Here is a 22,728-nt window from a genome sequence, read left to right on the forward strand (position 1 = left end):
CAGCTGCGTTTCCCTCATTACAGCAGTGAGTACACTCCAAAAGTACTTCATTGTTTGTAAAGTGTTTTGAGACAGCCGGTAGGTTGTGAAAGGTGCTATATAAATGTAAGTCCTTCTTGCTTTCCTGCTTCTGTCCCCTATAACCGACCTCCGACATTCGGTGTGTCCCTGCTGCACCCGTCAGCATTTAGGGAAAGATGTTATCACCCCTTCCGGCCAAGATTTCGAGATTGGACAATGAGATACCAGGGATGGGGCTTTTAAATAAAAACAGAAAATGCTGGAAATACTCAGCAGGTCAGGCAGCCTCAGTGGAGAGAGAAACAGAGTTAACATTTCAGTTCATCAATATTTCGTCAACTTTTACTTCAGCAATATTGCACTAACATCATCAAGACTTCAAAGTCATTTTCCATGTCTACAGAAGATGTGGTCCTACAAGGTGACTAAATAGCGTAATTAATAATGACAAGACTTGCACTTGTACAAGGCCAACATATCTCAAAAGTGTATTTCCACAATGAATGATGTTAAATATGTGTTAATATATTTATGTGCAGGGTCCAGCTGATATTTTAATTCAAAGTTCTCCGGATGCATTGTGTGCATCGACCTGAAATGCTAACATCGTTTCTCTCTCCACAGATGCTGCCTGACCTGCTGAGCATTTCCAGCATTCCCTGTTTATATTTCAGATTTCCAGGTCCGGAGGCACTTTGCTTTCATGTGGGGATTTTAAAAATGGGCAGCTGATAATCGAAGATCAAGAGATTCCTGCTTCACTCTTTAAATTACTCTTTTTTTTAGTTCATGCTGTTAGAAGCAATAATTCCTTCCCTCTCAAACATGAACTGAGGCGTGTTGATCTCTTGCCAAGATACATTTATCGAGATTGCTGTCAAGAATGTTGAAGGGCTGCACTTTTTGTTCTCATAGGACCAGAATAGGAGCTACGCATAATGCACTGTTTGGCTGGCTTCCAGAAGTATTCTACTTATATTTTCAAAAGACAACTTAAATCCTGCTAATAATGATTTCCTGGCCTCCAAAGATATAAACATCAGTGACGAGCAGCAATGACATTTCAACAGTGAAACAAATGAGGCACATTGTGACCCCATTCAAATTCACACTTGAAGCTCACTCTTATAAATCTCTCTTCACAATAAACTTTTTTTTTTCCACCTGAAAACGACTGCTGTGCCTCTCCCATCAATCTGTAATAATAAGCCTCGGTCGGACGTCGCTATGATTCTTTCCAAAAAAAAGTGACCGTAACTGTTAATCTTACTCCGAAAAACAGTGAGGCTCATTAGGTCTGACTGTGATGCGGCTCAGAACAAAACATTTCAATGTGGGAAAGGGATTGAAGAAAATATGCTATGTCTGTCATAATCTGCACATATTCATGGTGCAACATTGGGAGAAAACAAATGAATGTTGTCAATGGACAGATGGAACATTATTCTCATTCTCTTGCGATGCTATAAGACAGTTGGCCATCCATAACATCGACTGCTTTGGCAGGCAATGCACTTTCCAGAGCATAGTCTGGTTAGACATCTGCTGTTCTTTGGCATCAACCACTTTGTCAAACATGACAGTTCCCCACAACCGTTGATGGTGTCAGAAACTCCTGGGTGTTCCTTAACATTGATCCATTTTTCTGGAACATGACACTTCCGCACAACAGCAGTAGCCCAACAGACAACTAACCTCCGCATCATTGAGCGGTGGTGGCTAGCTACCTTTAAGCCATCATGAAGGTTAAAGACTAAAGGAAATTGGCTTACTCTATATTGCGTTCATTTTGAGAGTTGCTACCTCCAAAATATTTGACATATTACTTAACTCAGGATGAGTGGTAGCAGATTGGTCAAGTAAATCATTGCCGTGCCGACTTAAAGTGGCCCTCCCAGTCTCCAATTACCTGTAGCGCTCCTCTGCGTTCCTCTAATTCTGTCCTCTTGAGCATCCCTGATTACAATTGCTCAACCATTGGCAGCCATGCCTTCTGTTGCCTGGGCCCGAAACTCTGGAATTTCCTCCCTAAATGTCTTGGCCTCTCCACCTCTATTTCCTCCTTTAAGACACTCCTTAAAACCTCCCTCTTTGACCATGCTTTTGGTCATCTACCCTGATTTCTGCTTATATGACTTGGTGTCAGCTTTTTGTCTTATAACACTCCTGTGAAGGCACCCTGCGATGTTCTACGACATTAAAGGCGCCTGTGTCTGCGCACATTCTGAGGCCGAACTCCAGGATATAGTCAATGTTTTCACTGAAGCATATGAAAGCATGGGCCTTACGCTTAACATCCATAAGACAAAAGTCCTCCACCAGCCTGTCCTCGCCGCACAGCACTGCCCTCCAGTCATCAAGATTCATGGCGCGGCCCTCGACAATGTGGATCATTTCCCATATCTTGGGAGCCTCTTATCAACAAAGGCAGACATTGATGTGGAAATTCAACATCGCCTCCAGTGCACCAGTGCAGCCTTTGGCCGTCTGAGGAAAAGAGTGTTTGAAGACCAAGCCCTCAAATCTGCCACCAAGCTCATGGTCTACAGGACTGTAGTAATACCCGCCCTCCTGTATAGATCCAAGGCATGGACAATGTACAAAAGACACCTCAAGTCGCTGGAGATATATCACCAGCGGTGTCTCTGTAAGATCCTACAAATCCCCTGGGAGGACAGGCGCACCAACATCAGTGTCCTCGTCCAGGCTAACATCCCCAACATTGAAGCACTGACCACACTCGATCAGCTTCGCTGGGCAGGCCACATGGTCCGCATGCCTGACACGAGACTTCCTAAGCAATTACTCTACTCGGAGCTCCTTCACGGCAAACAAGCCAAAGGTGGGCAGCGGAAACGTTACAAGGACACCCTTAAAGCCTCCCTGGTAAAGTGCGACATTAGCACTGACACCTGGGAATCCCTGGCCGAAGACCGCCCGAGGTGGAGAAAGTGGTTCCGGGAGGGCGTTGAGCTCGTCGAATCTCAACGGCGAGAGCCTGAAGAGGTCAAGCGCAGGCAGCGGAAGGAGAATGCAGCAAAGCAGTCCCACCCCCCTCCCTTCCCTCGGCGAATGTCTGTCCCACCTGTGACAGGGTCTGCGGCTCTCGTGTTGGACTGTTCAGCCACCAAAGAACTCACTTCAGGAGTGGAAGCAAGTCTTCATCGATTCCGAGGGACTGCCTATGATGCTGATGATGATAAATACAAGCACAAGAGCAAAATACTGCGGATGCTGGAATCTGAAATTGGGGAGACCAAACGCAGATTGGGTGACCTCTTTGCGAACACCTCCGTTCAGTCCGTAAGCATGACCCCGAGCTTCTGGTCGCCTGTCACTTTAATTCTCCGTTCCATTCTCACTCTGACCTCTCCTTCCGCAGCCTCCTGCACTGTTCAAATGAAGCTCAATACAAGCTCCAGGAACAGCACCTCATCTTTCGTTTAGGCACCTTCAACAATTTCAGACCATAACCTCTGCTCATATTTTTCTTCCTTTTTTTTTAACCTCCTCCCCCCACTGATCTTATGTAAAAAAAAATCTTTTTGTCTCCAATGGCAGCTGGTAATTATTCTGCCATTCACACCCTATCGAGCCTCGTCTTTTTCTAACTTCTGCCATTACCATCTCAAGTCAGCCCACCAACCTTTTTTGTCTTATAACACTCCTGTGAAGGCGTCCTGCGATGTTCTACGACATTAAAGGCGCCTGTGTCTGCGCACATTCTGAGGCCGAACTCCAAGATATAGTCAATGTATTCACTGAAGCATATGAAAGCATGGGCCTTATGCTTAACATCCATAAGACAAAAGTCCTCCACCAGCCTGTCCCTGCCACACAGCACTGCTCTCCAATCATCAAGATTCATGGCGCGGCCCTCGACAATGTGGATCATTTCCCATATCTCGGGAGCCTCCTATCAACAAAGGCAGACATTGATGCGGAGATTCAGCATCGCCTCCAGTGCACCAGTGCAGCCTTTGGCCGTCTGAGGAAAAGAGTGTTTGAAGACCAAGCCCTCAAATCTGCCACCAAGCTCATGGTCTACAGGGCTGTAGTAATACCCGCCCTCCTGTATAGATCCAAGGCATGGACAATGTACAGAAGACACCTCAAGATATATCACCAGCGGTGTCTCTGTAAGATCCTACAAATCCCCTGGGAGGACAGGCGCACCAACATCAGTGTCCTCGTCCAGGCTAACATCCCCAACATTGAAGCACTGACCACACTCGATCAGCTTCGCTGGGCAGGCCACATGGTCCGCATGCCTGACACGAGACTTCCTAAGCAATTACTCTACTCGGAGCTCCTTCACGGCAAACAAGCCAAAGGTGGGCAGCGGAAACGTTACAAGGACACCCTTAAAGCCTCCCTGGTAAAGTGCGACATTAGCACTGACACCTGGGAATCCCTGGCCGAAGACCGCCCGAGGTGGAGAAAGTGGATCCGGGAGGGCGTTGAGCTCGTCGAATCTCAACGGCGAGAGCCTGAAGAGGTCAAGCGCAGGCAGCGGAAGGAGAATGCAGCAAAGCAGTCCCACCCCCCTCCCTTCCCTCGGCGAATGTCTGTCCCACCTGTGACAGGGTCTGTGGCTCTCGTGTTGGACTGTTCAGCCACCAAAGAACTCACTTCAGGAGTGGAAGCAAGTCTTCATCGATTCCGAGGGACTGTCTATGATGCTGATGATGATAAATACAAGCACAAGAGCAAAATACTGTGGATACTGGAATCTGAAATTGGGGAGACCAAACGCAGATTGGGTGACCTCTTTGCGGAACACCTCCGTTCAGTCCGTAAGCATGACCCTGAGCTTCTGGTCGCCTGTCACTTTAATTCTCCGTTCCATTCTCACTCTGACCTCTCCTTCCTCAGCCTCCTGCACTGTTCAAATGAAGCTCAATACAAGCTCGAGGAACAGCACCTCATCTTTCGTTAAGGCACCTTCAACAATTTCAGACCATAACCTCTGCTCATATTTTTCTTCCTTTCCTCTTTTTTTAACCTTCTCCCCCTCCCACTGATCTTATGCAAAAAAAAATCTTTGTCTCCAATGGCAGCTGGTAATTATTCTGCCATTCACACCCTATCTAGACTCGTCTTTTTCTAACTTCTGCCATTACCATCTCAAGTCAGCCCACCAACCCTTTTGTCTCTCAAATCTCTCCTGCCTTCCACCCTATCACAGACCTTCCCTTTTGTTCTTTCCTCCCCTCCCCCTTTCAGTGCTCCTTAAGAATCTGTGAATTTCAAACTTTCCCCAGTTCTGACGAAGGGTCATCGACTTGAAACGTTAACTCAGTTTCTCTCTCCACAGATGTCCGGCATTTTCTGTTTTTATATAAATAAAAATTGTTGTTATTGAGTTTTGTGTTCGAGAAACAAGTTGACACAACTGCCTCCCTCTAGCAAGTCTTGCTAGTAGTTAACACAAAATACATGCAGGTAGATTCATGCATACTCGAGGAAATGTTAAACTATGGGAAGGCAGCATATGCAAGGCAGGGCAGGCAAGGTGAATTGTATCGGCCTGTAGACAGAGTTGTGCTGATCAAAGAAATACTCCGGCCTTAAAGCATGTTGCCCACTTGTTCCTCAGTAGAATCCCTTGACATCATCTCAATCTTTAAAGCAGCACTCTTGCCTCTGAACTAGAAGGTACATGTGTTCAAGCCCCACACCAGAGATGGAATGTGGTTTCTTTTGGATGAGAAATTAAGCTGAGGCACTGTCTTCCTTCCCAGATGGATGTAAAAGACTCCACGGCACTTTTCAAAGAAAAACAGGTGAATTCATTGATTGTCCTAGCCAAATTTATCCCTGGGCCAAATGATCCTTAATCTCCTTGCACGTTGTGGCACCTTACAGTGCGCAAATTGGTGGCTGTGCTTTTCGACATTCCAACAGTGACTGCACTTCAAAAATACTTCATTGGCCGTGATATGCTTTGGGATATGCCCTGAGGTCATGAATAAGCATCATATAAATGCAAGTCTATTTTTTAGGAGGACAAGTTCTGCTGGAAGGGAACGGAGGCAGCTTCTTATGCCCTCCTTCCGCTTGTGCTGACATCAGAAGAAGGGATGGGATTGTGGCAACCTGCCAAAATCCCACCAGTTCCATCAGAGCTGGTCTGCTGAAAGGTCGTCGACCTGAAACATTGACTCTGTTCCTCTCTCTGCAGCGGCTGCCCGATCTGCTAAGTGTTTCCACCATTTTCTGTTTCTATTTCCTATTTACGGTGTCCGCACTATTTTTGCTGTTAACATAGAAACATAGAAATTTACAGCGCAGAAGGAGGCCATTTCGGCCCATTGTGTCCACGACAGCCGACAAAGAGCTGCACGGCCCTCGGTCAGCAGCCCTATGAACCTATGAACAATGGACAATGAACAATGGACAATTAACGGCAAAATATGTTTGAGAAGAAAACATATTCAACTCGTGCCTTGAAATTAGGCTCTTCAAATATTAATGTGAAAAGCACTTAGCACATACGTGTGAAATTCCTTTGTTCGCTATTGTGTTAGAGATGTTGGGGTAGAAATTTACCCCCCCGCCATAAACCTGGTGCACCTACCATTTTCAAAGTGTTTTTACTGTTGCGTCAGACGAAGTGGACTCTTGATTGATTTTGAGCACTTTAGAAGTTTTTTTTCAACGGAAGTCGGTCATAATGGGGGTGGAAGTGTGGCAGTAGATGCTCTAGAGGGGCAGAAGAGGGGGTGGGACGGAATGTCCGCCGCTCTCACTCAGGGGCGGAGCGGTGGTGACGTCAGTGCGCGTGTGGGTCACCACGTCGCTCCCCTCATTCAGAGGGGTGAGAAGCAGCGATTGTTTAGCTTCGGTCCACTGGGCCACCAGGGAGGGTTTTGGCCGGGCAAGTGGCCTGGCACCCAAGAGGGAGTGTCAGGCTGCCTGTTGGCAGCCCGACCGAACCTGGGGCCATGGTTGTCCAGCCGATTGGGAAGTCGGCCGGCAAAAAAAAACATGGCGGCTGCGGCAGTGCGCCCTCCCCTTGAAGGGCCGCTGCGCTGCCGTGGCTCATAGAGTGAAAGGAAGGTGCACCCACAGAAAAAGTGTCGGGGGCACTGCGCGGCGGATCTCTGATTTTACCAGCTAAATTTTGCGGGGGGGGTGCCATGGAACTGCGGGAGATTGGCCTTGCGCCCTTTGATGACACACTTAGGACGGTTGACACCAGCGGGGTGAAAGTGGGGACCGCCAGAAAACCCCCGAGGTGAATTTCGATCGTGGCGGCGATTGGACCGGAAGTCGGCGGCCGTCGACTCCGCTGTCTTGCCGTCGCTTTCTGGCAGTAAGTGGCCTTTCTTGGAGGCTGAATTTCAGCCCCGTTAACTCAGTTAAAAGTAATGGTTTAGCAACTCTATCAAAATAACAGACAGGAAAATCTCGTGAACAGACACTAGTATTCAACGAGTCCAATTACAAAGCAGCGAAGTCTAATAACCCGTACTCCTTTTTCCATTACTAACTTAGGGGCATGCAAATATACTTCATTATTTATTTCCAGAGCTCATCCAAAACTTTGTTGCCTGTATCCTAACTCGCACTAAGTCCCGTTCACCCACCACCCCTGTGCTCGCTGGCGCACATTGGCTCCCGGTTCGCCAAAACCTCAGTTTTAAAATTATTATCCATCCATTTAAATCCCCCCATAGACATGTCCCTCCCTAGCCCTGTGCCTCCTCCAGCCCTACAACTAACTGGGATCTCAGTCTTCCTCCAGATATGGCCTCTTGCACATCCAGATTCCCTTCACTCCACCATTGGTGGACATGCCTTGAGCTGTTTGGGCCCTAAGCACTGCAATTCACTCTCTAAACATCTCCCCCTCTCCAACTCCCTCTTCTCCTTTAAGACGCTCTTTAAAACCTACCTCTTTGACCAACCTGTTCTAATATTTGTCTATGTAGCTCGATGTCACATTCTGTCTGATAACACTCCTGTGAAGCAGCATGGAACGTTTTATTACATTAAAGGCGCTATATAAATGCAAGTTGTCGTTGGTGTTGTTGTACTTTACATTTTGGCTAGTCTCTTCTTGGAACAGCCAGCTGTTCTCAAACCACTAAGGTGTCTATTCCAATTCAGTAGTAACTGCCATCATTCGAATTTCGGTTCAGGTTGGCTCATTTCTTTCTTCGCAGTATTGAGTAACTGTCATGTCCTCAACTTCAAAACTTGAAACCCATTTGTTAAATGCCAACTTTTCAAAAGCAATCTTCCAGCAGTAGTTTTTAAAATTCATTTTTCCAGGGAAGGTCAGAACGTACACGGGCTTTTCAGATAGAGTCTGCGGTCCTTTGCTGGTTACCAGTGTGGAGTTCCGCTTCTCCTTTGGCGTTCCGCTTCTTCATTGCAGGAACTTTGAACAACATCTTTTCCTGTTGCACAAGAACAAGTAAATGTGCTTCCTTTTAACGTTTCATTGGAAAAACGGTAACTCAGACAGTGCAGCGTTCCCTCGGTACTGCCCTGTAGTGTCAGCCTAGATATCTGTGCTCCAGAAACTTGAGCACAAAAATCTAGACTGACGCCCCAGTGCTGTGCTGAGGGAGTGCTGATTAGCGGTGGTGCCGTCTTTCGGATAAGATGTTAAACAGAGGCCCTGTCTGCTATCTCTCAATTGGACGTAAAAGATCCTTTGGCACTATTTCGAAGAAGAGCAAGGGAGTTAAATAATGGGACTAAAAGTCCCCTGGGCCTGATGGCTTACATCCTAACGTCTTAAAAGACGTGGCTACAGAGATAGTGGATGCATTGGTTGTAATCTAGCAAGATTCTCTCGATTCTGGGACGGTCCCAGGGGATTGGAAAACCGCAAATGTAACGCCCCTATTTAAAAATGGAGGCAGACAAAAAGCAGGAAACTACAGACCAGTTAGCCTAACACCTGTTGTTGGGAAAATGCTGGGGTCCAGTATTAAGGAAGCAGTAGCGGGACATTTGGAAAAGCATAATTCAATTACGCAGAGTCAGCATGGTTTTATGAAAACAAAATCATGTTTGACAAATTTGCTGGATTCTTTAAAGATATGGCAGCGTGGATGAGGGGGAACCAGTGGATGTGGTGTATTTGGACGTCCAGAATGCATTTGACAAGGTGCCACATAAAAGGTTACTGCACAAGATAAACGTTCACAGATTTGGGGATAATATATTAGCATGGATAGAGGATTGGCTAACTAACAGAAAACAGAGAGTCAGGATAAATGGGTCATTTTCCAGTTTGGCAAACACTAACTAGTGGGGTGCCACAGGGATCGGTGCTGGGTCCTCAACAATTTATAATCTATATTAATGACTTGGGTGAAGGGACTAGGTGTAATGTAGCCAAGTTTGCTGATGATACAAAGATGTGTGGAAAAGCAAGGTGTGAGGAGGACACAAAAAATCTGCAAAGGGATATAGACAGGCTAAGTGAGTGGACAAAAATTTGGCAGATGGAGTATAATGTGGGAAAATGTGAGGTTATCCACTTTGGCAGAAAAAATAGAAAAGCAAATTATAATTTAAATGGGGAAAAATTGCTAAGTGCTGCAGTACAGAGGGACCTGGGGGTCCTTGTGCATGAAACATAAAAAGTTAGTATGCAGATACAGCAAGTAATCAGGAAGGCAAATGGAATGTTGGCCTTTATTGCAAGGGGGATAGAGTATAAAAGCAGAGAAGTCTCGCTACAACTGAACAGGGTATTGGTGAGGCCACACTTAGCGTACTGCGTACAATTTTAGTCTCTGTATTTAAGGAAGGATATACTTGCATTGGAGGCTGTTCAGAGAAGGTTCACTAGGTTGATTCCAGAGATGAGGCGATTGACTTATGAAGATCGGTTGAGTAGGTTGGGCCTATACTCATTGGAGTTCAGAAAAATGAGAGGTGATCTTATCAAAACATATAAGATAATGAGGGGACTCGACAAGGTGGATGCAGAGAGGATATTTCCACCCATAGGGGAAACTCAAACTAGGGAGCATAGTCTCAGAATAAGGGGCCGCCCATTTAAAACTGAGATGAGGAGGAATTTCTTCTCTCAGAGGGTTGTAAATCTGTGGAATTTTCTGCCCCAGAGAGCTGTAGAGGCTGGGTCACTGAATATATTTAAGGTGGAAATAGACAGATTTTTGAGCGATAAGGGAGTAAAGGGTTATGGGGAGCGGGCAGGGAAATGATCAGATTAGTGATCAGATCAGCCATTATCTTATTAAATGGTGGAGCAGGCTCGAGGGGCCAGGTGGCCTGCTCCTGCTCCTAATTCTTATGTTCTTATGTTCTTATCCCCAGTGTCCTGGCCAATATTTATCCCTCAATCAGCATAACATGGTCATCTTCATATTGCTGTTTGTGGGAGCTTGCTGAGCACAAATTGGCTGCCATGTTTCCCATATTACATCAGTGACTACACTCCAAAAGCACTTAATTGGCTTTGAAGTGATTTGAGATGCCCGGTGGTCGTGAAAGGCGCTATAGAAATGCAAGTTCACTCTGTTGGCGATCTAAGAATCTATCTGAATGCCCTCAGGTTTTAACTCCATTGATTAATGGTTCGCTGATTTCCTGATTTGGGGAAATTAACAATTGCAGGAAGGTATAGGAAACCTATTCACGAATACAGTGGCCTCTGGAAAGGAGCTGTCCCATCCATCATTTGCAGTTTTTGGCTGACTTGACATCTGTTTAATGCCTTCATCTCTCCTTTCATATTCAAGCCTTGGGCAACTTGATTTTCATTGCAATTTCCCTAAATATGAAAGTTGAATGTAAAATATGAAAATTGTCCAACCTGACTACGCAGATCACAGAATGGACACACATGCTCTCACCAAATTACCATCACCAGTTGCCTACTGATCTTGTGTGGGATTTAAATGAGTTGCAGATGCTATTTTCGTAACTCACATCTCCATCGCTAGATCTTGGTCATCTAATTTGGAAACATCCTAATTGTCCTATGCTTGTGGGATTCACTCAGGACTCTGTCACCAAGCCATCTACCCCAGTTGTCCTCAGCTGTTCCAGCTTTCATCTGTTGACCATCTTTTAATCATGAGAAGATTTTCCCTTGATTTGATTCTACACAATCACTTTTGAGATATGGATCAATTAATTTCCTTCTAGCTATGCATAATAATTTGTGTTTTACCTTGTGTGGTTCGGTGTCAAATTTAGTTTTATGATAATCCTGAGAAGCGCCTTGGGATATTTTACTATGTGAAAGGCGCTATATAAATACAAGTTCTTTTCTCTTAGAGACTTGGCTGCCAAACTAGCAACATCTTTAAGCCACTTCTTGTCCCTCTAGAACTTTTCAACATCATCACCTTAGAATCTAAGACTATACTTTGTATCAGTTTTCACTTGCAGGGACCTCTCTGTAGCCCTTATTGATTTTTCGAGATGTTTGGAAAGCTCGGATGTGCATCCCATATAATCCCTAGGATTGTTCAGTCTTCCATTTGGGTACTTGACAGATCGCCAGCATCAAACTAAACTTAACATGATCCAATTTTGGATAAAATCTTCCAATTTGAATAGATGGTCTTGGCATCTAACTGTTTTGTTGACGCTTAATGAGGTCTGCTTTATTAACAAGTGGTGGGAGGGGGGCGGGGGGGATCTCCATGAGATCTGTACCCCATGACCTAAGCTGCTCCACTATGATCAGCAATGGTCAAGTAAGTTAGCACGGAAGATCCAACATTTACATTGCCCTGTTTCCCTCATAATTCATCATTAGAATCAAAAGCAAATTAAGAATTGTTCAGAATTGATGAAGATAATTGTTTCCCATTAGATGCGATGGCAAAGCATCGTTAACCACCTTTGTCTCTCGCTGTGATCCCACTCTCACAGTATGCTCACAGGTATATAGAGCTGTTGCATTGTGAGTGGCTTAGCCAGTCAGTGATGTCCACAAGACTCAATAAAACCCCAGTCAGTTGGGCCTAGGTCATCCACGATGAGGTATGCAGTTGTGAGCCTAGTGGATGAACTGATGATATGCAGCGTGATTGTCAAACCTTTGTTAATAAGCCAACTAGTTCATAATAGCAATGTGTTGCTACGACTCCTTAAGCATATAACCTATGAAGCAAATATATTACAATTATGTTGACCAGTTGTGAATGATTTTGGGTTTACCACTTAGGTGCCATGACAGGTGTGAATTGGACTGATCTTTTCAAAAAAGATCTGCGATAAAGCCCTTTAAGTTGTCATGCCTTTTATTTTTTCTCTCCGTATTCCCAGGGCAACATGACATTCTCCTGCACGGAGCTGCGCATCGTTCCGGTCACGTTCATGACTTCCAGTAGTTACCTGCTGCTGCCGGCAACGCATCAGATGGACGGTCTGTCTGTCAGTTTCCAGTTCCGTACCTGGAACAAGGACGGTCTGCTGCTGTACAGCAAACTTCACCAAGCAGCTGGAGCTCTGCAGATTCACCTCAGCGATGGGAAACTGAAAGTAGCTGTTCATAAATCATCAAGGAGCCAGGCTGACATCACTACAGGTAATTACAACAGTTCATTTTGCTGTCTGTGGTGACAGCAACATGATCTATGGAAATAGAGAGGATCCATTGCCTTTATTTATTTTTTTTTATCATTCTAAGACCGCGCTCAGAAATCATCAATACTTTTCAATGCATAAAATATATTTTTCTGGGTGTGGTAAACTCTTGCTCATCTTTTGCTCCTGAACAATATAAAGATAGAAGTAATGAATGAATTCTCTGTGTGAAGAGCTTCGTGTAATGAGATCACATGTCAGGACATCTATTTTTTTTGGTGCCTTTATGAACTGAAAAATACTCACAATCTGCGTGCGGTTTTTTAATCTAAGATTTCTGCAAAAAAACACCAATTCACAATTAATAATTGCAGTGAACAACTGTGCCACTTTAATACGTGTCTTACCTTTTATTTAATTTATTATGAATCGTCATGAATTTAATAATCTACGATGACAGACTTATGATACGCGTCTTCTATTTTGCTTAACTTGTAAAACGACCTCAGCTTCTTGCGATGGCCCGACTATATACAGGACACCAGGTTGATTCCGGAGATGAGGAGGTTGACTTATGAGGAAAAGTTGAGTAGATTGGGCCTCTACTCATTAGATTTCAGAAGAATGAGAGGTGATCTTATTGAAACGTATAAGATTATGAGGGAGCTTGACAAGGTGGATGCAGAGAAGATGTTTCCTCTGATGAGGGACACTAGAACTAGAAGGCATGATCTTAGAATAAGTGGTCGCCCATTTAAAACTGAGATGAGGAGACATTTCTTCTCTCAGAGGATTGTAAATCTGTGGAATTCGCTGCCTCAGAGAGCTGTGGAAGCTGGGACATTGAAAAAATTTAAGACAGAAATAGACAGTTTCTTAAACGATAAGGGGATAAGGGGTTACGGGGAGTGGGCAGGGAAGTGAAGCTGAGTCCATGATTGGATCAGCCATGATCTTATTGAATGGCGGAGCAGGCTCGAGGGGCCGTATGGCCTACTCCTGTTCCTATTTCTTATGTTCTTATATGGTCAAAGGGAAGGGTTTTTAAGAAGGAGTTTGATGTCAGTGAGAAAGGCAGTATGGCGGCGTGCTTTAAGAAAAGAATTGCAGCAGGAACTTGTGGGGGGAAGAGCATAACTAGAGGCCATCAATATAAGATAGACACCAAGAAATCCAATAGGGAATTCAAAAGAAGCTTCTTTCCCCAGAGAGTGGTGAAAATGTGGAACTCGCTACCACAGGGAGTGGTTGAGGAAAAAGCATTGATGCATTTAAAGGGAAGTTAGCTAAGTACATGAAGGAGAAAAGAATAGAAGGTTATGCTGAGAGGGTTCGATGAAGTAGGGTGGGAGGAGGCTAATGTGGAGCATAAACACCAGCACAGAGCAATTGGGCCTAATCGCCTGCCTCTGTGCTGAACAGTCTTAAGTAATTCTATGTAAAAAGGGTCATAATGATTGAAGGAAGTGTTCGATGGGTGGAGTGGAGAGACCTACGATCCAGCAATAATCTGGTATCTCCAGAAGGGAGGGTGTGTGTGGAGATGTATAAGTCAAAAAAGGTTGCCAGCGTATGTGGAGCAAGGCTGTGGAGTCATTTCAAGTTATCAGCTCACCCGCTGCTAAATCCCTCATCAATGCCTTTTGTCACTTCGAGACACTCCTGGTTGGCCTCCCACATTCCGCCCTACGTAAACTTAAGGCCATCCAAAACTCGGCAGCCCGTGTCCTAACTCGCACCAAGTCCCACTCACCCATCAATCCTGTGCTCGCCGACCTATATTGGCTCCCGCTTGAGCAATGCCTCGATTTCAAAATTCTCATCCTGGTTTACAAATCCCTCCATGGCCTCGCCCCTCACTATCTTTGTAATCTCTTTCAGCCTCATAAACCCCCGAAATGTCTGCGCTCCTCAAATTCTTCCCTCTTGAGCATCCCTGATTAGTACTGTTCAACCATTGCTTGCCATGCCTTCAGCTGCCGAGGCCCCAAGCACTGGAACTCACTCCCTAAACCTCTCTGCCTCTCTACCTCCCTTTCCTCCTTTAAGATGCTTCTTAAAACCTACCTCTTTGACCAAGCTTTTGGTCATCTGTCGTAATTTCTTCTTATGCGGCTCGGAGTAAAATGTATTGGTTGTGTCTTAGAACACGGCTGTGAAGCACCTTGGGACGCTAAAGGTGCACTATGAATACAAGTTGTTGTTGTTACTGTTGCAAAGATAAGGATGAAGAACTTAGAAGTTGATTGGCGTGGACACTGTGATCCAGCGGGTGAGGGTGTCAGGTTTGCGGGAGCAGAGGGGCTCAGCGGAGCTCTGCATGACTTGTGTGGACTGAGGAGACCTGTGAAACAGGAATTGGAGTACTCGGCCTCCCAGTTGGATAAGGGGTTTCAGCGTGTGGTGAGGAAGAAGCAGGGGTTGTAAGCTTCCAGTTTGACAGGCGAAAGAAAGCAACCACGGCAATTGGCCAGACGTGGAGCAGCAAGCCCGGCTCGGGGTCCAGGAGAACAGCAATGTTGTCCACCTCTGGATTTGGTTTGCCGGGCGACGAGGGTGGTTGGTGATGTTGTGGCCCGAGGCAAGCAAGTGCCAGCAGGAGCTGAGGAAAAGATGACTGTGGCTGAAAAGAAAGTTGGGCTCATCCAGGACTTACCTGAATAAATTATTTCCCGGCCAATGCAGTTATTAGCTCATTGAATGTATTCAGCTCATTGAATGTTTTCAAGTCACAGATAGATAGATTTTTAACCAATAAGGGAATTAAGGGTTACGGGGAGCGGGCGGGTAAGTGGAGCTGAGTCCACGGCCAGATCAGCCACGATCTTATTGAATGGCGGAGCAGGCTCGAGGGGCTAGATGGCCTACTCCTGTTCCTAATTCTTATGTTCTTATGTTCTTATGTTCAATGCGTGAGTTGTGCAGCACTCTAAGACTGGGTCAGTGTCATTACACTTATAGATATATTGAAGCATCTGGTCAAGTGGATGCTAAACTAATTAAACGCCATGACAACAACAGCGTCCTATGGGAAGGAATAATTTACACCTCTCAATTGAGCTATTATGGGAATCCTTTGCTATCAACTAAGATAAGATGTGATGGGTTGAAACTCCTGTAATAAAAAGTGGGAAAGTATCTGGAAATCCTGTCATGGTTCTGAGAGGGAGGGGCAGGGGTGAGAGCAGAGGTGCAGGAAATAGAACAGACACGGTCGAGGGCCATGTTAACCACGGCGGAGGGGAATCTTCTCTTGAGGAGAAAGGAAGACATGTCAGAGGCACTAGTGTGAAAGGTGGCATCGTCAGAGCAGATGCGACGGAGACGGAGAAACTGGGAGAATGGAATGGAGTCCTTACAGGATGCGGGGTGGAAGGAAATGTGGTCCAGGTAGCTGTGGGAGTCAGTGAGCTTACAGTGGATACTGGTCGAAAGCCTATCTCCAGAGTTGGAGACGGAGAAATCGAGGAAAGGAAGGGATGAGTCAGAGATGGACCATGTGAAGGTGAAGGAAGGATAGAAATTGGATGCAAAGTGAATTAAATTTTCAAGTTCAGGGCGTTTTACAAAAAGGAGGGAGAGAGAACACAGGGAATTATAGACTAGTCAGCCTGACATCGGTAGTGGGTAAAATGATAGAATCAATGATTAAGGATGAAATAGCAGCGCATTTGGAAAGAGGTGACATGATAGGTCCAAGTCAGCATGGATTTGTGAAAGGGAAATCATGCTTGACAAATCTTCTGGAATTTTTTGAGGATGTTTCCTGTAGAGTGGACAAGGGAGAACCAGTTGATGTGGTGTATTTGGACTTTCAGAAGGCTTTCGACAAGGTCCCACACAAGAGATTAATGTGCAAAGTTAAAGCACATGGGATTGGGGGTAGTGTGCTGACGTGGATTGAGAACTGGTTGGCAGACAGGAAGCAAAGAGTAGGAGTAAATGGGTATTTTTCAGAATGGCAGGCAGTGACTAGTGGGGTACCGCAAGGTTCTGTGCTGGGGCCCCAGCTGTTTACATTGTACATTAATGATTTAGACGAGGGGATTAAATGTAGTATCTCCAAATTTGCGGATGACACTAAGTTGGGTGGCAGCGTGAGCTGCGAGGAGGATGCTATGAGGCTGCAGAGTGACTTGGATAGGTTAGGTGAGTGGGCAAATGTATGGCAGATGAAATATAATGTGGATAAATGTGAGGTTATTCACTTTGGTTGTAAAAACAGAGAGACAGACTAATATCTGAATGGTGACAGATTAGGAAAAGGGGAGGTGCAACGAGACCTGGGTTTCAATAACATCAGTCATTGAAGGTTGGCATGCAGGTACAGCAGGCGGTTAAGAAGACAAATGGCAAGTTGGCCTTCATAGCGTTGGGATTTGAGTACAGGGTCAGGGATGTGTTACTACAGTTGTACAGGGCCTTGGTGAGGTGACACCTGGAGTGTTGTGTACAGTTTTGGTCTCCTAACTTGAGGAAGGACATTCTTGCTATTGAGGGAGTGCAGCGAAGGTTCACCAGACTGATTCCCGGGATGGTGGGACTGACATATCAAGAAAGACTGGATCAACTGGGCTTGTATTCACTGGAGTTCAGAAGAATGAGAGGGGATCTCATAGAAACGTTTAAAATTCTGACTGGTTTAGACAGGTTAGATGCAGGAAGAATGTTCCCAATGTTGGGGAAGTCCAGAACCAGGGGTCACAGTCTAAGGATAAGGGGTAAGCCATTTAGGACCAAGATGAGGAGAAACGTTTTCACCAGAGAGTGGTGAACCTGTGGAATTCTCTACCACAGAAAGTTGTTGAGGCCAATTCACTAAATATATTCAAAAAGGAGTTAGATGTAGTCCTTACTACTAGGGGGATCAAGGGGTATGGCGAGAAAGCAGGAATGGGGTACTGAATTTGCATGTTCAGCCATGAACTCATTGAATGGCGGTGCAGGCTCGAAGGGCTGAATGGCGTACTCCTGCACTTATTTTCTATGTTTCTATGTTTCTATGAGAGCAGGAAACGGCACCGATTACAGTCACCAATGTACCAGAAAAAGAGGTGAGGGAGGGGTCCCAAGTAGGACTGGAACAAAGAATGTTCCACATATCCCATGAAAAAGCAGGCATAGGTAGGATCCATGTGGGTTCCCACAGCAACACCTTGAAAAAGTTCTGCTCTTCCCTCAGACGGGTTTTCCATTTGTCTCTTTTACCTTGTTCATCTTCTTTGCTTTCTGTTTCTCTTCTCGTGTTTGATCAAGTATCTGCCAAGACTTGCTTTCACAGCCACATCTCCTTCCTCAGTAACTGTCTCCATCTCGGACTTAATCCACATGGATTCCAACTCAGAACCTGTTTCTTTCTTTCATTCTTTTTTTTCTCCTTGTCTCTATTGGCAGTTGGTCATTATCTCACCATTCACACCCTATCTCGACGAATGTTTTTCTAACTCCTGGCATTACCATTTGAATTTGGGCCATCATCCCTTTTGTCTCTCTAATCTCTCCTGTCTTCCAACCTATCACAGACCTTCCCTTTTGTTCTTTCTTCCGCACCCCTTTCAGTGCTTCTTAAGAATGTGTTCTTTCCGAACACTTTCCAGTTCTGACGAAGGGTCATCGACCAGAAACGTTAACTCTGCTTCCTCTCCACAGATGCTGCCTGACCCGCTGAAATTTCCAGCTTTTTCTGTCTTTATTCCAGATTCCAGCATCCGCTGTATTTTGCTTTTGTTGGAGAATATCTGTTTACCTCTCTATAAATAACAGCTGGTGAAATTGTTATTATCTCAAGATCTTTACTGTTTACTGTTTAGCAGTGCTTTGAACACCAAAACACAACATGAAAACACCACACGAGATAACAACAACAACCTGCATTTATATATCACCTTTAATGTAGTAAATCGTCCCAAGCACTTCATCAGGGTATTATAAGACATAAATTTGACACTGAGCCAAATAAGAAGAAATTACGGCAGATGACATGAGGCAGGTTTTAAGGAGCGTCTTAAAGGAGGAAAGAAAGGTAGAGAAGTGGAGAGGTTTAGCTCGGGTATTCCAGAGCTTAGTGCCCAGGCAGCTGAAGGCGCGGCCAGCGATGGTTGAGCGATTTAATCAGGGATGCTCAAGAGGACAAAATTAGAGGAGTGCAGATATCTCGGGGGTTTGTGAGACTGAAGGATGTTACAGAGATAGGGAGGGGCAAGGCCATGGAGGGATTTGTAAACAAGGATGAGAATTTTGAAATTGAGGCATTGCATAACTGGGAGCCAATATAGGTCAGCGAGCACAGGGGTGATAGGTGAGCAGGACTTGGTGTGAGTTCGGACATGGTCTGCCGAGGTTTGGATGACCATAAGTTTACGTAGTGTAGAATGTGGGAGGCCAGATAAGAGTGCGTTGGAATAGTCAAGTCTAGAGGTAGCAAAGGCATGGATGAGGGATTCTTATAAGATTACTTCCAAAAACTTCTGCTCTACTTATCTGCTCTATCTTTCTATTTCTGTACTCACTAGCTCATGGCACTGGGAGTAATCTGGAGATCACTACCTTTTTCAGGTCTTGCATTTTAATCTCTCTTAGTAAAGGATCCCCTTGGAATGAGCGATCATAGCATGATTGAGTTTCAAATTCAGATGGAGGGTGAGAAAGTTGGATCTCTAACCAGCGTACTAAGCTTAAATAAAGGAGACTATGAAGGTATGAGGATAGACTTGGCTAAAGTGGACTGGGAAAACAGATTGAAGTGTGGGATGGTTGATGAACAGTGGTGTACATTTAAAGATATATTTCACAACTCTCAAGAAAAATATATTCCAGTTAGGAGAAAAGGGTGCAAGAGAAAAGAAAGCCATCTGTGGCTAACTAAAGAAATAAAGGACGATATCCGATTTAAAAACAAGGGCAAAGAAAGTGGCCAAAACTCGTGGAAGGACAGAAGATTGGGAAGCTTTTAAAAGCCAGCAAAGGATAACTAAAAATATGATTAAGAAAGGGAAGATAGACTATGAAAGTAAACTAGTACAAAATATAAAAACAGATAGCAAGAGTTTCATAGGAATATAAAAAGAAAAAGAGTGGCTAAAGTAAATGTTGGTCCCTTAGAGGACGAGACCGGGAAATTAGTAATGGGGAACATGGGGATGGCAGAAATGCTGAACAAATATTTTGTATGGTAGAGGACACTAACAATATTCCAACAGTGGATAGTCAAGGGGCGAAAGGCGGGGAGGAACTTAACACAATCACAATCACCAAGGAGCCGGTGCTCAGCAAGATAATGGGACTAAAGGCAGATAAATCTCCTGGACTTAGTGGCTTGCATTCTAGGGTCTTAAAAGAAGTAGCAGCAGGGATAGTGGATGCATTGGTTGTAATTTACCAAAATTCTCTAGATTCTGGGGAGGTCCCAGCAGATTGGAAAACTGCAAACATAATGCCCCTATTCAAAAAAGGAGGCAGACAAAAAGTAGGAAACTATAAACCAGTTAGCCTAACATCTGTGGTTGGGAAAATGTTCAAGTCCATTATTAAAGAAGCAGTAACAGGACATTTGGAAAAGCAAAATTTGGTCAGGCAAAGTCAGCATGGATTTATGGAGGGGAAGTCATGTTTGACAAATTTGCTGGAATTCATTGAGGATGCAATGAACAGGGTAGATAAAGGGGAACCAGTGAATGTTGTGTATTTGGACTTCCAGAAGGCATTTAACAAGGTGCCACATCAAAGGTTACTGCACAAGATAAAAGTTCACGGGGTTGGGGGTAATATATTAGCATGGACAGAGGATTGGCTAACTAACAGAAAACAGAGAGTCGGGACAAGTGGTTCTGGCAACCAGTAACTAGTGGAGTGCCACAGGGATCAGTGCTGGAACCCCAACTATTTACAATCTATATTAACGACTTGGAGGAAGGGACTGAGCGTATCGTAGCCAAGTTTGCTGACGATACAAAGATTGGAGGAAAAGCAATGTGTGAGGAGTACACAAAAAATCTGCAAAAGGACATAGACAGGCCAAATGAGTGGGCAAACATTTGGCAGATGGAGTATAATGTTGGAAAATGTGAGGTCATGCACTTTGGCAGAAAAAATCAAAGAGCAAATTATTATTTAAATGGAGAAAGATTGCAAAGTGCTGCATTACAGCAGGACCTGGGGGTACTTGTGCATGAAACACAAAAGGATATTATGCAGGTACAGCAAGTGATCAGGAAGGCCAATGGAGTCTTGGCCTTTATTGCAAAGTGGATGGAGTATACAAGCAGGGAAGTCTTGTTATAGCTCTACAGGGTATTGGTGAGGCCACACCTGGAATACTGCGTGCAGTTTTGGTTTCCATATTTACGAAAGGATATACTTGCTGTGGAGGCAGTTCAGAGAAGGTTCACTAGGTTGATCCCAGGGATGAATGGGTTGACTTATAAGGAAAGGTTTAGTAGTTTGGGCCTCTACTCATTGGAATTCAGAAGAATGAGAGGTGATCTTATAGAAACACATAAGATTATGAGGGGGCTTGACAATATGGATGCAGAGAAGATGTTTCCACTGGTGGGGCAGACTGGAACTAGAGGGCATGATCTTAGGATAATGGACCGCCCATTTAGAACTGAGATGAGGAGAAATTTCTTCTCTCAGAAGGTTGTGAATCTGTGGAATTTGCTGCCTCAGAGAGCTGTGGAAGCTGGGACAGTAAATAAATTTAAGATAGAAATAGACAGTTTCTAAAACGATAATGGGATAAGGGGTTATGGGGAGCAGGCAGGGAAGTGGAGCTGAGTCCATGATCAGATCAGCCATAATCTTATTGAATGGCGGAGCAGGCTTGTGGGGCCAAATGACCTATGTTATATATGTAAACCTGTAAATACTTTGTTTAACCATCAGAGGGCTCATCCCCCAGAGTCCCAAGGGATCCTACAATCCCTTGGGAGCACCTGTACAAAAGCAGGCCTCATGGGCTGGAGAGGCACTCTGGAGACCTGCAATAAAAGACTAAGGTCACACTTTACTTTGAGCTCACAGTATCTGGTCAAACTCTTTATTCACACACTACAACTGGCGATGAGAGAAAGATGACGAACCCCATCGCAATGATGTAGAGAACAGTGGGCATCCTGGAGAAATTTTTGGAGGGAGATGATTGGGAAACCTTCATGGAGTAACTCGACCAATACTTCATGGCCAATGAGCTGGAAGGAGAAGCGAACGCTCCTCACCGTTTGCGGGGCACCAATGTATGGCCTCATGAAAAATCTGCTTGCTCCAGTGAAACCCAGAGAGAAATCGTATGATGATTTGTGTACACTGGTCTGGGAGCATTTTAACCCGAAGGAAAACGTTCTGATGGCGAGGTACTGATTCTACACGTGCAAGAGGTATGAAGGCCAGGAAGTGGCGAGCTATGTCGCCGAGCTAAGACGCCTTGCAGGACATTGCGAATTTGAAGGATATTTGGAGCACATGATCAGGGACTTCTTTGTACTTGGCATTGGCCATGAAGTAATACTTTGCAAACTTTTGACTTTCGAGACCCCAATCTTGAGTAAAGCCATAGCGATAGCCCAGGCGTTCATTGCCACCAGTGACAATACCAAACAAATCTCTCAGCACACGAATGCTGCTACAAGTACTGTGAACAAAGTAAAGTTGTTTTCGAATCGTAACGTACAGAGCAGGCCTCACATGCCTGTAGCTGCACGCCCGCAGATGTCTCGGAGTCCAAAATCAAGGGTGATGAATACTAGGTCATTAACACCTTGTTGGCGCTGCGGGGGTGATCATCGTTTCCATTCATGCCGCTTGAAAGGATATGTTTGCAAGGGCTGTGGAACAATGGGACATCTCCAATGTATGTGCAGGCAAGCTGTAAACCCTGCTAATCCTGCAAACTATCATGTTACAGATGACGACAGATCCATGGCGGAACACGATGAACCAGAGCCTCAGACCGAGGTTGCAGAGGTATATGGGGTGCACACATTTACCACAAAGTGTCCCTCGATAATGCTGAAGGTTGAATTAAATGTACCCCCGGTGTCAATGGAGCTGGACATGGGTGCGAGCCAGTCCATTATGAGCAAAAAGACTTTCGATAAATTATGATGCAGCAAGGCCTCAAGGCCAGTCCTGACTCCCATTCGCACTAAACTGATAGCTTACACAAAGGAACTGATT

At 44.9% G+C, this 22,728-nt stretch overlaps 1 protein-coding gene across 1 annotated transcript in view; it reads left to right on the plus strand.

Annotated features, from left to right (window-relative positions):
- Positions 1 to 22,728, plus strand: part of LOC139253699 (contactin-associated protein-like 5) — a 1,150,822-nt gene that overhangs the window by 556,426 nt on the left and 571,668 nt on the right. The window contains exon 8 of the mRNA XM_070873518.1: positions 12,295 to 12,556. Coding sequence (XP_070729619.1) covers positions 12,295 to 12,556 — 262 coding nt within the window. The remainder of the gene's footprint in view (positions 1 to 12,294; positions 12,557 to 22,728) is intronic.

Source organism: Pristiophorus japonicus, chromosome 3, assembly GCF_044704955.1.
Source record: "Pristiophorus japonicus isolate sPriJap1 chromosome 3, sPriJap1.hap1, whole genome shotgun sequence".
Classification (NCBI taxonomy): Eukaryota; Metazoa; Chordata; class Chondrichthyes; family Pristiophoridae; genus Pristiophorus; species Pristiophorus japonicus.